General features: G+C 40.9%; 1 protein-coding gene across 1 annotated transcript; it reads left to right on the top strand.

Moving 5' to 3' along the window:
* The first annotated feature begins 4,868 nt into the window (after positions 1 to 4,868).
* cygb2 (cytoglobin 2) lies at positions 4,869 to 14,128 on the top strand. Its single transcript, XM_068751217.1, has 3 exons — positions 4,869 to 5,068; positions 11,606 to 11,837; positions 13,964 to 14,128. The coding sequence occupies exons 1-3, from the start codon at positions 4,869 to 4,871 to the stop codon at positions 14,126 to 14,128; spliced, it is 597 nt and encodes a 198-aa protein (XP_068607318.1).
* The last annotated feature ends 253 nt before the right edge of the window (positions 14,129 to 14,381 follow it).

Here is a 14,381-nt window from a genome sequence, read left to right as displayed (position 1 = left end):
ACTCTGCCCGGATGTTTTACAGCTGGGAAAAGATGAGAGTAACAATGTCCGCTCTCTCCCTCTCTCTCATCAGTGGTACTCCCCCCACGGCCAAGCAGCAGACTCTCAACCAAACCCTCACCGGCCAGCGAGGAGGACGCGCCGCAAAGCGGATTCTTTTTTTGGGGTGACGCCCATAACACATCATTGTAATATGATTGGTTCTTATATTCTGATGCCTCGCTTTGATTGGTCTTGAGGATATCAACACCTGCAGACCGGTGGATGCTGCTGGAGTGTCAAAAAAAAAAAAAAAAAATGAGAAATGTCATTTCTTAATTTTCATATTCATTTAATTGATTTTGAAACTGGGCAGCATAGAACATCATATATGACACTACATATTTGAAAGCATGTAATGTATATTGTTATAGCATAAAGAACAGTTTAGAAGAGAAAATCTGAATGAATCAAAGCATCTTTGAATGGTGTGTTTACAAATAAGGACAAGACAAGCCTTATGGTAACTGTCTGTTAGAAGTCTAAACATTCACACCAGAAGAACGAATAGGCATTATACAACTATATAAACGTAGGTAATAGCAAACTGTATATTTTCTTACAGAATTTCATGAATAGATTCACATTACATTCCGAATAAAACTCATCCTTTACACCCTCTATTGATTCCATTTTCATCTCTTTTGCACGTTTTTTATGTTCAATGTAAACAGATTTGAACGATGATGTTTTAAAAACAAAATAAAGAGGGTGACAAAATGTAAGTAGAAAGGAGATAAATGAATAGAGATGTATCAGGTGTTGTTTTACTACATTAAGTTGCGTTCTTTTTGGTTCCGATTTGCTTTCCAGAATGGTAACACGGTTTTGTGTGTGCCCATATCGCCCTCTATTGACCATGTAAACTCGTCCGATGCTACATTAACATGTGTTAATGTAACATTATCCCTCCTGTTATCTTTAGGGTCAATTTACCCCATTCAATGTTTATCAATCAAAAAATAATATTCACTTTTTTAACTTTATATTTCATGACTTTTCTAATTTGATGCGTACAATTGATTAAGCATACATTTATCATGATGTTTTTTTAATGTGCTGAACACGTATTGCACTCATTGGTGTTCCTGTGGCATCAATTTGTGTGAGTGTGTGTGAGAGAGAGAGAGAGGGAGAGAATGTGACAGTATCCACATTCCAGTGGTAAGATAGAGATGGAGTGCAGCTCTACCTCATGTTATTTAAAGTGACAGCAGAGGGCAGCAGCAGTAAAGATAAAGCTTTGCAAATCTCAAGCGCAACAAAAATCCAATTCAGGTTTGTGGACAGCAGTTCTGTACAAATGCTAATCACATATTTAGTTTCTGTTCAGGTATCTTTCCCCCTCTAGGTACTCTAACAGTATCACTTCATATTGCCACACAGACTATAGTGCTTTCTAAATTTGATATCACCTACTGAGCATTGGCACAGACTGAGTGACAGATGCAAGATGTCTGAGTGAATGACAGAGTGACACCCTTTGGTGTGGTGCCTTTTGTAAAATGCTGAGACAGCCCCATCTCTCAATTGTTGTCTTCTCCAGTTGCCTCTGTCGCACAATAGACCTGTCATCAGCATCGTCCTCCACCGTCCCTATTCTGCAGTTTATCAAACAGCTTTTTCTTTTCTCATTCTTATTCCTTATTTGTTCTCATAGAGCAGATAAGGAATGCCACATGTGTCGTCTTCAGTCCCACAAGAGACGAACATTGGACCTCCTAGGTTGACTCGCATTCTTTTTCTGTACATCTGATTGATGGAAATGCTTCTTCTTAATAAGTCACTTTTGTATGTCATTGAATTCGTATTTTCTTGCAAAATAATGTCACATATTTCCAAAGTAAATAATGTTGCTTGAAATATTTTCTACAAAAGAATAAAGCATCACTTGGTTTTATTTGTAAACCTGTACTTTTTAAAATGATAACTAACACTCTCAGTGTAATCTCTAATGTAAACATGTTAAAATCTGAACTCTACTGTTATGCATCATTCCTTTCAGGACTAAGGAATCTCTGAGCAGAATCATTTTATTTACACATCGCATACATATTATATACATTTATGCACACAAGGTAGAAAGCATGCACCTTTACAAAATGCAATGGAACTCCTAATCATAAACCCTATAATATATATATATACAGAAAATACAGTATATAACGTAGGTATTGAAAGTAACAATTTCAGAAATTTGACTCCATATCTGGTACTGATTCTGTTGTGAAAGAGGATTGGATGCCTGTATAATTTCAAATCCCCAGGACGGCTAAACTCGGTCTCAAACTTAATGGTTAAGCGGAATACATTTTGTAGACTCAAACAAGGAATATTTTGAGGGAAAAAATAATGAAACATTGTGATTATGTAGCAGCCTGTGCACGGATAATAATTGCATTCTAATCTGTCCCCCCACCCTATACCAGTTTTCTTTTTATCAAGCAAACTGCCTGCTGCAACACCCAGATTTTGTGAAGGAGCGGGATCTTCTCATTGTGTCAAACCATATTCATTCTACAGAACACAAATAAAGAAATATACACATTAGCTTGTGTGTTCTGGCAATTGCAGCTGCAGTTCTTTAAGTCAACTACTTTTAAACTCCTTGTCTTGCAATGCTTCTTTGCAATGTTATATATTGTTAATATTCATTTAAATAATGTATTCTGGCAATACATATAAGGGTAATCTGTGAATAGAGAATACTACATTTAAAACAAAATTGCATTTAGACAAGAATCGTGAAAAATGAAGTTTAAAAAGGATTTTATGCAACTTCTTTCAATATCCATCCAGTCTGTTAAAAAAAAAAACGCCATCATTTCACCAGCTTCATGTATGCCAATTGTATACATAAAATCATTTTTTACGTATATCTGTCTGTGTTGACTAGTGTCAGCAGGTCTGTGCTGTCAGTGTTTTGGAACAAGAAGGAAGTAGTTATCATGGCAGGGCCAATTAACCCAGAAATCTTTTTTCCATTCTTATTTGTTTATATATCTTTGGTTTATTTGGAGTATATTGGCACAGTATAATTTATTTTCTATGTCAAAGATATTTGCAGTTTCATAGAAAAGCATAATCCATATAAAAAAAAACAATAGACAGCTTTAATAGTAAAAAAACAACAACAAAAAAGGCACAGGGAAATGCATCACAGGCAGGTAGAGAATGAATGCTACTGAAAACACACAATTCTGATTTAGGGCTCCTGGAGCATTAAACCAATCACTGGAGCGTGTTAAGTATGAAAAAGGAGGGCAAGTGGAGTCGAGATGAGATAGAAGATGGCAATTTTCCAACAACATTGACTCGGTACGGGCGGTTATTACATCTCTAAGACGGGCGAGGCCAGCCAATGTTTTCCATGTAGAAATCATCAGATCACCAGTGTAGAGATTTAGAGCAGAGTGGTAAATTAAATCTACAGCTCACAGCATGTCGACATTTGAAATTCCTGTAACCAGGGCTGTGAGAAAATTGTTTTTTTTTTTTACATGTCAGAAGGGTGCTGCTTCCATTTCTGCACGATTGGCCAAGCATCGCCTGCAACTTACCAGCAAGATCTTCCGTAATATATTAAAATTCAAGTTTCTTATCAAACCACATTGTAATTTCCATCCTTTTGGATAGTGTTAAAATACAAAAAAATATTAATTATATTTTTTGTATTATAAAATTAAGATTAATGAGGCCATCTTAGTGTGCAGTGGGTGCAGGGGATAGTGCTCTTGCTTTGCAGCAGGAAGGTTGTGGGTTCAATTCCTTTCTGTGCTGAGTTTGCATGTTCGGCCCGTGTCTGGGTGGGCTTTCTCCGGGTTCATGCATTTCTATTCCCCTTCACTCTATAGAACACACTATCATTTTCAGAATCATAATTTACTGAACTACAGCAATGTTACTGGTAGTAAAAAGTGACGCATTGTAATTGGGGACATAGTCATGTGACAGAATAACTATAAAGTTGTGTTCTCAGTGACTAGTCAGCAATGCAACAAAGAGTATCTTCTTCTTTGAGGCAACGCTTAAAACAAACGACACATGCAGAAATAATGCATGCCCACAATAAAAGTCAAGGTTTATGCATGCATTGTGTTCAAATGTTTGCATTTCACTGTTAGGTGAAAATGTGACACACATATATCTAACTCGCTGGGTGTGTCTGTGTGAACTCACACACGTGCACGGAGACAAGTCGCACAGTTGTGTGTTGGGAGGGAGGAGTGTAGAAACCCTTGACACTCTCTCTCCCTCTTTACCTCCAGCTCTCCCCACCCCTCTCTCTCTCTCTCTGTTTTTCTCCCAATCTCACACTCAGGTCCTCACAACACACACACACACACACACACACACACCACAGACTCTGAACGAATCATCTCCTCCACCAGAGCTGGAGGATCAGAGACAGAGAACAGCAGCATCTCTGGCACGCGTCTACCTCACCGGAGGCGAAAGGGAGAAAGAGGTGGAAAGAGGGCAAGTGGAAAAGAGTGAGGGGGAAGAGAGAAGAGAGAGAAAGAAGTTTTTAGTTGGAGGGAGGACAAGTGAGGGAGAGTTTGTAGTGAGAGAGCGTGGTGGGTGGCAGAGGGGGGATTGGGAGCTTCATTTTCCCTCTTATCGACTGTGAACGCTGCCTGCCTTCTCCCTACTCCCCCCCCCCCCCCCTCCTCCTCCTCTTTTTTTCTCCTCTCTGCTCCTCTTCTCATCCTGACACTCCTCCAGCTCCCGCCGTGGGGTCTCCACTCTCCGTCTCCCTCCCCCCCTCCCTTACTCCCTACCTCCCACGGGCCCTCCTGGGAGCCTCTGGCCTGCTGCGCCGCAGGAGGATGTCTTGCAGGGAGTCTCCGCCGCCGCCTTCTCCTCCTCCACCTCCGCAGCTGCTGGGAGTGCGGAGGGGAGAGATGGAGTGCGAGGATCGTCCTGAGCGTGCGGAGCCTCTGTCTGACACAGAGAGGGAGATCATCCAGGACACGTGGGGTCACGTCTACAAGAACTGTGATGATGTTGGAGTGTCTGTGCTAATCAGGTAAGTTTTGTCAAGCTGTGAAATCAGATTTATTTTTTACTAATATTCCTAGATTCGTCTTCTTGTGTGCAAACTTTTGAACAACAGTGCAGTAGAGCTTAAGAGTCTCGCAGGCTGTGTATGTTAAAAGAAAGCTTTTATTGTTGTTATTGTTAATGAAATTACATTTTAGCCCTAATATGAAGGGGCCCCTCTAAACAGATCAACACCCGTACATGGCATGGAGATATATGTGCGTGTGTGTGTGTGTTGTGTGTGTGTATAAAGGGGGCATGCGGAGAGGGCATAGGGTGAAGGCGCCGCTCCATGCCCGGAGCAGTTGGAGGGGGTTGGTGTCTTGCTCAAGGGTACCTCGGCAGTGTCCTGGAGGTAGACTGGCCCCTGTCCAGCCACCAGCCCACACTCTAACTACTCTAACTACGAGCTACTGTCGCCCCATATTGATGATGCAATGCTACGAGTACAGTTTATATGATGCTTCAACCGTCTCTGTTTGTTTCTTTATATGTTTTAGTTAGTGGATATTACACTTCCTATATCGATTCACCATCCTGGATAAATAACTGGAAAGGAGAGGCACGGGAAAGTTGTTCTAATTATATCTTCTGGCCTCGAAACTCATTTGTTTTCCAATAACATTTTGCATGTTTACAAAAATGATGATCAATACCTGAAGGCAAAGGAAGAGAGGTGTCACTATAACCAAGCGAATGCTCAATAGAACGGAGCAAAATCAAAAGCAATGTGTGATTAGACAGAGTGCAAACCTTTCCCATGCAGTTTCTCCATTCATTCATTGCACTTTAAATAATAAGCTAAGCTCGTTAATGGCTGACCCTCATAACATGACTTTAGAATCCTGCTGTCATCATTAATAGCAAAAAGGAAAATCAACTTTTCACCAATGGTGCAGTTCTTCTGGATCGAGCTCCAAAAATCGAGTTCATCACTCTGAACTGGCTTTGAACATTGTTTTGTTTCAGTTTTTATCTTTAAAAAATAATAATAATTCACTAAACCTTCTACATGCCACTACTGAGCACTCAAGTGGTGTCTTTTGCAATTTAGGATTGGCCTTTCCTGAGTTAGTTTGACTGACTGTGGATTTTAGATTTGCAAATGGTATGGCATTTAATGAGCCAATGCGGTTTTATTAAAAAACTGGCAAAAATGAATAAAGCGCAGTTTCCCTGAAGTGCATGCACGCACACGCACACGCACTTGCACAGAAACTCGCTCAACTTCTCTCACAAATCGCTGAGCCGTAACAAGTGTAGTGAAGGAGGGAACATCGCATTTCTCTCTCATTAAGATGCTGAATAAATACTCCATAGCTCAATGCGCTCTACAGTCTGACAAGGCACCGACATTTCTGAGGCTGTGAATGTGTTGAATTTGTGTCCCTGCATTTACATTTAGAAGACAGCTCATGCCTCATACATTTTCATCTTTGTGTATCCCGTAAGTGCCTTCTTGATTAATTATTCATGCTGGTTGCTCAACCCTTGTTTCCTTCTGCTTAAATTATCAAAGATAGCCATAACAATAAATAACCTAAAAATGTCTTCACCGTGTGGTTCTGATGATTGAAGGTCCTCTGGAAATTCCAGGAGATATTTTGGCATGGCTTGACGGTGTTTTTTTTCTTCCTTCTTTTCACACGTATCATATAAATTACGAAGTGAGTGAATTTGAGGTGATGAGAATTCCTGAGGAGAGCAGAAGGGACAGAAAGCATAATTTGCATGGGTTTATATGACTTGTGTCTTTCGTCTTGTGGAGGACAGCAACAAGGCTTTTCACTGAAATGTCTCTCTCCAAGCCTCCTGCCTGTTAAACTAATATTCATTTTCCTTCTTTAATCTCAGTTGGTTGTGATTTCAATCAGTCCTGATTTAAAAAAATGTTTTGTTGCTGACATATATCAACAATTTCAAACTTCTTGTAAAGGGGAACAGCCCACGCACACAGCAATGACAATTACAGAATATGCATGTATGTTTGGAAATTGACTTATTCCATTTATTGCTGCATTTGTCCATGTTTAACAAAATCCTTCTACAATCACCACTAGGGCTCACTTCATAACATGTATGTGAGTCGAATCACTGCTATATAAATGTACAATTCTGGGACTGTGTGATTTATGATTTATGCTACTGCTACTCTTCAACACCTGCAACATCTTCATTACCAAATACATTACATATTTACATTACATTTTCATTGTTCTATCGCTGTATGGTGTGCAAAGATTGCGATTGTCAACAGATCATCGGTTACCTAATATAACCCGAGGCGGACACTGGGTCACAATCTTGCATCACTGAGATCAATGCACGGCATCAGTCATGTGGACATGGGTTTGCATTTTCATGTCAGTCCATGTGCCTCAATACATAGAGAGAGAGAGAATACACAGTGATATTTGTCCCATTTGATCTCACCAATGCATGCAAATGCAATTTGCACCAAAGACTGAGAACACCCAAGGCTGCAGAAGAACTGTGAATAAGGGAGCTTTGTGATTAAACTCAATCCCTGCACACAATTCATCCCCTTAAATGTGTCTCCCTCAATTTCTTCTGTGTGCAACTGTACTATCAGTGCTTGTGTATAAAAATCTCAAATATTACAGAAAACGTCTGCATATCAAATTTATTCAAAATTGTGATTTCACACTCATTACCTCCAATGTGGGTGGCATGGTGGCGTAGTGGGTGGCGCTGTTGCCTCACAGCAAGAAGGTTCTGGGTTTGATTCCTTTCTTTGTGCAGTTTGTATGTTCTCCCAGTGTCTGTCTGGGTTTTCTCCGGGTTCTCCGGTTTCCACCCATCTCCAAAAACATACCATTTAGGTGAATTGAGTGTGTGTGTGTGTGTGTGTGAGAGTGAGTGGTTATCTATGTGTGGCCCCACCACGCGCTGACGCTGTGAGCCGCAAGGCGTACAAGGTGGCTGTAAATGAGAAAATTGAGGTTGTCTTGTCTACAAGAAAATGGATGCATGGGTGATGGCTGGATGAATGGATGGATGGATGATGGATGCATGGATGGATGGATGGATGGATACATCAGATGTTTGGTTTTCTGAAGTTGCTGGACCCCTCAGTCTGACTGCAAGGAGGTTTTAGTCAAAGTCCCTGTAGATAAATGAGCCGAACATATTGAATGCATTGAGAAGTTAAATAGAATTTGATACAAAGTCCTTCAGGACTTCTAGCAAGCTGTAGCTTGTACAAATACAAGCGTGTATTTGGATGTCGGCTCTTGTTACAGCGGTGACATTCTCTGTTATTCTGCTGCAGAGTTTGGTTTCTGTCTGGCAGAGCCACACACTCTCAAGTTGTTGAAAGCTGCAGGAGCAGATCTTCTCTCCGGATTCCTATTGTGGGAAAATGGAGAACACACCTTGAGTTCATCAGCTGAGGCCTGAGGTCAGATCCTGCACCCCCCTCTTGGGACTTAGCAGCCCTTTTGAGGGCCCCATTTGAGCCTATTGAGTCTGTAGAAATGAAATTCCTTTCATACAAAGCAGGATTGCCTCTCACTCTGTTAGGCCAGTGAGTTAAGCCACACCTGCTCCATCTGTTCCTCCACAGATAGTTATCGATCTTCTTAATGTTATTTTCAGCTGAGATTGTCACATTTATCACAAGTGAACTCTTGTCAACAACCAATGTGTCTGATTGGATGGGAAAATGATGCTTGTTGGCCTGGAACTTCTGACCCGACTCATTTATCTAAACTAACTCCAGAGATTTGGCGAATTCTAATCTATTTTGGTGCAGATGTTTCTGCATACTATCCCAACCACTTGTTTGGGCCTCTTGTGTCCCTGGTGCAGAGATGCAATGGATGTTCTCCTCATCCTAATCTCATTGTGTAGCCACTATGCAATGACAATAAAGGCTTTCTATTCTATTCTCATGGCTTTGCAAAGCAAATTTCTTCTTTGAGGGAGTCGCTAATGAACAATTGTTACAATATTCTTGTTATGACATAGCATGGAAAACCTTTTCTGTCCCAGTTTAGATGGCATTGGAAGAGGTTTGTTGATAAACCAGCAAAATCTTAAATTCGTGTGCCGACTTTGAAGGATAATAGGACCCTTTTGATAAAAAGTGTTTCTGTGCTCGGTGAAATGCCTGCTGCACATATTATTATAATGACGTCTAAAATCATGCCTAGGCCACAGGGGAATCAAACAATTATTATTCTAACACAAGAAGACAAGCACAAAAAGAGCTCTTTTTTTTCCTCTCTCATAGAATCCATCAGAGCTGCACTCGGGTTTTATCAAGGCATCGCTACTGACTTTCATGTTTGTTGAAACAGAACAAGAGCTACTCGAAAGTATTATTCCCGTCACCAAGAAAAACAGAGTGCATGTATTGTGACAGCTGGTGGAGCTGACAGGCAAGCAGCGCCTTTGTAGGCCTAGCATGACACAGGATCTAGGCGATGTGGATGCAGCATAGCAGGGCTGCCGAGGGCCAAATTCCAACTGAGAAATAACTGTAAAGCAATTCAAGTCAGCTGGAGCCCTGACAAGATTCAAAGTGGGTCAGAACAGAAGTCTGAGTGCCTGTGTGTGTTTGCGTGTGTGCATGTAAATAAATCCATCTTTCAGTTCATTGTTTTTTTTTTTACTCAACAATCATACTTTGTGTTGTTATATGTGAGAACTTAAATCCAGACACATTTCTCATAATTCTAAGCTCCTAGAAAGTTTGAGGAAAAAGTTTTTCTTCATACAGCACCTTCAACAAGAAATCACCATGCCATCAACTGTTTGGAAAACAAAGTTTACATGTGCTTGCACTCAAAGAGCTGGACAAGCTCAGCTCAACTTTGAATGTACTCTGCTCGCTGAAGAGAGAAAGCAAGACAGTGGCAGGGAGCTCACGCGGATGAAAATGAAAGGATATGCTGTTTCTGAGCAGAAGAGCTCTTCAATTATCCTTTAGTTTATCAGTTAATTACATTCTGGATTGGTTTCTCGAGTGCGGGCTAACGCAAAGGGTTCATTTCAGGTTAAATGTGCAGCTGCAGATCTGTTCTATAAATCTTATTAGGAATTTTTTTTTAAAGGCTGAATCCATGATAATTGGGTCACGGCTCACGATGCTTGGATGCTGAAACCATCGTACCCAGTCTTCTTCTCCTCCCAAGGGCAATCATAGCAATCCATAACCAAAGGAAACACTTTGGATTGGCATGTTAGGAGCAGGGACAGTAAAGAACGGACTAACCGTTGCCTCGACCAACAGTGTCAGAGCTGGGAAGCAGGTTTATGACCTGCGGACAGTGGAACTAACACTGTACCATTTTTTAATGGAAAAAACAAATCAGGGCCAAAAGCGAGTTAAATGCAGAGCTTTGCACCAGGCCCTGAGCTGCTGATTGGAGCTAAGTAATCGTCTGCACAATATATTAATAGTAGCATTACAGGATCATCAGAATCACATCTATTTAAGAGACCTGGCCCTAAAGTCAAAATTCCACATTCCGTACTCTGTCTAATACAGAAGCCTTTTCTTTTGGCACCCATTTACGTGGAAATGGATGTATGTCCGTCACCTACAATTCATTCTCTGTTGGCTATTCCATTTTGATCCATTATGTTCCACACTCACAGACCTTCTTGGAATAGTTGGATAATCAATAGTTGGCGCAGATGATTTATACTTTGAATTTGTTTTTCTCGTTTACTGACTTTTGTATTATATGAGACTGAGCAGACATTTATTTGAGTTGTAAGTGTGACGGATTGATTTATGTTTAGATTGCACTACTTTAACCCTCGTCTCCTTAACCTCAAACTGTCTCACCGGCTGTATTTACAGCCAACAGAAAATTACACGCCTTGCTTCTGTAATGGCTTTTTGGAACTCTACAGCAAATGGCAAGTTTAGCAGACCGGACCAAAAATACTCTTCATGTTGATTATTAGAGCAGGCAAGGACAGATATAATGCTGGGTCCCATCCTACCTATGCTGCTGCAACATGGGTACTTGATGATGGAAGAAGACAAGAGTTGGGTGTTTAAATGAGGATTTCCATCCAATTAACACACAATTCTAACATAAATCAACTGAAACTTCAATTAATAGCACTCAGGTGTACATTAATGCCTGGAAAAATTACTCGCCACATAACAAAGGCAATGGCGACATGATGCATATTAACATCTACATTTACAATTTACATTTTGAGCATGATGAACACAAAACGAAGTAACTGCAGTTACTTTTGCAGATTTTTTGTTGTGAAAAAATATATCTTTTATAAGTTTGGCTCACCGGTGTACTTAAACTTGTGTTGCTAGAGAGCAAAAGATCAATTTGAATTTTAATTTTTGGGGGGACTATGGTAGTTTGTGCACTTGATATTTATTGAAATATTTCAGTCTAGGCCTAAGTTTTGGTCGGTAAATTTTGTTTTCATCTTGCTACTATCCTAACTGAAAAGCAGTTTTTTAGATGATCCAAAATGATATAATAATTTTTATTTATTTATTCTTTTGGCTCTTCAGGTTCTTTGTCAACTTCCCATCAGCCAAACAGTACTTCAGCCAGTTTCAGGACATGGAGGATCCCGAGGAGATGGAGCGAAGCAGCCAACTACGGCACCATGCTCGCAGGGTGATGAATGCCATCAATACTGTGGTGGAGAACCTGCATGATCCAGAGAAGGTGTCGTCTGTGCTGGCTCTCGTGGGAAAAGCCCATGCGATCAAACACAAGGTGGAACCAATGTACTTCAAGGTAACTTAAACAAACAATCCACAACAAAGTTGATACTTGCCCAGTATCATCCTTATATCAGAGATGAGTTGTTTTCTGGTTCTGGCATGATTGTTTCAGGCTGTATCCTTGGAGACAACTGTTAAGCACAATAAGTCTTGAGGAAGTAGCACAGAGGAACTATTGTCTTGCTTCAGCAACCCCTTGAATTCAAAGTATCTCATTTTCATCCAAACAAATGTTCTTCAATCTAACATCACTGGGTATTATATTGCACATTAAAAATCTCAGAAGTCTTCATCGTGTCTCAAATCCAGCTATCCACATGTGCACTAAATTTAATTGTTATAAAGGCACGTCTCGTTTTAAGCACGTCTCAGAAAGAAAGCGTCTTTGAAAGTCCTTCAAAGAACTTTGGGACATTTTAAAAGGGACACATGTTTGGCTCAGAAGCTACAAGTTACTCTGAGAGCTACGGAGAGACGGCATAAATCAGGAGGACAAGAAACAATCCAAACATGAGCAGCGAGAAAAAGATGAACTACAACTGCACGCAGGGGCCGCTGACGTCGGCGCTGGCGGGAAGAATCACCGTCGACATTGAGGCAGGGAATCTGACTGCTATCCTGGAGAAAGCTGAACAACAGAAAGGTGGCACCTCCTGGCTCCTGGAGGAGCAGATGGAGAAGGAGAATTGTGAACTGGATACCCTGCTCAGACCAAACAGGAAAAGTCAGAGGAGATGAAAGGTCTGACGTCCCATCTGGAAACCATCACTGAGATTCTGAGGACGGATCAGACAAGCCTCGAGAAGCAGACTTCCTGCAGTGCTGACATCCAAGGCCAGCTGGACAGCATCAAAGGCCCGAGCGAAGGTCTGGGGAAAGATTTACAGCAGGAGAGTCGGGAACCTTTCTGACCTGGACCTTAGAAAAACAGGAAACTCTTGAGAAATAGTGTGAAATATTGATCCAAAGCACCTTGGAAAGAAAACTGAGTGAAAATATTTAACAATCAAGAAATTCCAAGATTCCTCTGAACCCTCTATGGTAGCTAACGTGTTTCCTGCGCTGCTGATCTTTCAATGAGGGGAAGCTCATTGTCGGCCTACATCATAGAATTTGTCAATATATTTATACGTAAATTCTGCCATCCTTTCCAGAGGGATCATGTTTCTGTGAATTCCCTGTGATTCCCCTTATTGGATGATTCACGACTCTCACCATGCCCCCTAAATAATAGCTCCTTTCCATTCAATAATGATAATGATCTTCACCAGATTTTTTAGAACAGAGGTATTATCCATCAATCCATTTTCTTGTAGACAAGACGACCTCAATAACGGCCAGTAATAAGTGCCATTTTTTGTTATTCTAACACAAAGAGTCGTGTGTATTGAGAAAGAGGTTCAAAATGTATTTACTACAGCAAAATAGTTAACATCATATGAGCACAAACTGGAGACATGACACAATATATATAAAAAAAAGATACCAAATAGCAGTCAGTGACAAGAACCCTTGAAGCAGTTGGAAAGATTTTCAAAGTTATTGAATGCAACCGTAAAATATTTTCTTCTCAGGGTGCCACTGTACATCAGCGCTGATTACCAGTGTGGACAGAAAGAGACAGACTCACAGGAATATCAAAGATCTAGTGAGCTCAGACCACGTCGCTGCATTTTCAGTGTGAAACTCCAATATGATTCGCTCTTCATCTAATTGAAGACTGGGAGCATGAGCTTCCTCCCCTCAAGCCTTTTGAGTGTCGTCTGCAGTCGGTTCATAAATGCAGCTGTGAGGGGAATGCGTTAGCACGCTTTAAACATCCCTCTACTGGCTTCCGAGTGCCTTTAGAATGCATTTGATCAGCAATTTATTACTTTGTGACTTTGCGCATAAATGGATCAGACCCACTATAGATCAATCACTTCAATGCTTAATTCCATATTCATCAGGGTACATATGGGATTAACCATCTGCTTTCACATGACACTAATTAAATTTTTTAATGTCACATGACAATGCAAACATTGCATCAACAGAACAACCTTTCTTATTCTTCGTTTCCTCGCAACAGCGTCTTCCTTTTTGCCCCCCCCCCCCCCATGCTTATCCATATTTTTTCCTTATCTGTCTTCTTCCCAGATCCTGAGCGGCGTCATACTGGAAGTGTTGTCTGAAGATTTCGCAGAGTTCTTCCCAGCAGAGGTGCAGATCATCTGGTCCAAACTGATGGGCGCTTTGTACTGGCATGTGACCGGGGCCTACACAGACGTGGGCTGGCTCCAGGTGTCCAGTTCAGCAGTGTGAACAGGTTTATCGAGATTCGACTGAAAATACAGTAGTTCTGTGAGGATGCTTTTACGGGCATGGATACGATTAACGTGGTAAACCGTGCAGCTCTGTATTTTATTTTAGTGGCATTTTAGTGCTAAACCTATATCGCTGTGGTGTTTCTACATTGCACTTCCTAGAAATAATTTGGACATCAAACAGTGTAGCCATTTAACTTTTCCCCTATTGGAGTTTTAGCTCGTGTCACTGGTACTTTGCCTTGTGCACT

Source organism: Brachionichthys hirsutus, chromosome 17 (genome assembly GCF_040956055.1).
Source record: "Brachionichthys hirsutus isolate HB-005 chromosome 17, CSIRO-AGI_Bhir_v1, whole genome shotgun sequence".
Taxonomy (NCBI): domain Eukaryota; kingdom Metazoa; phylum Chordata; class Actinopteri; order Lophiiformes; family Brachionichthyidae; genus Brachionichthys; species Brachionichthys hirsutus.
Note: the sequence above shows the minus strand (reverse complement) of the source record. Positions and strands in the feature narration are given on the sequence as shown.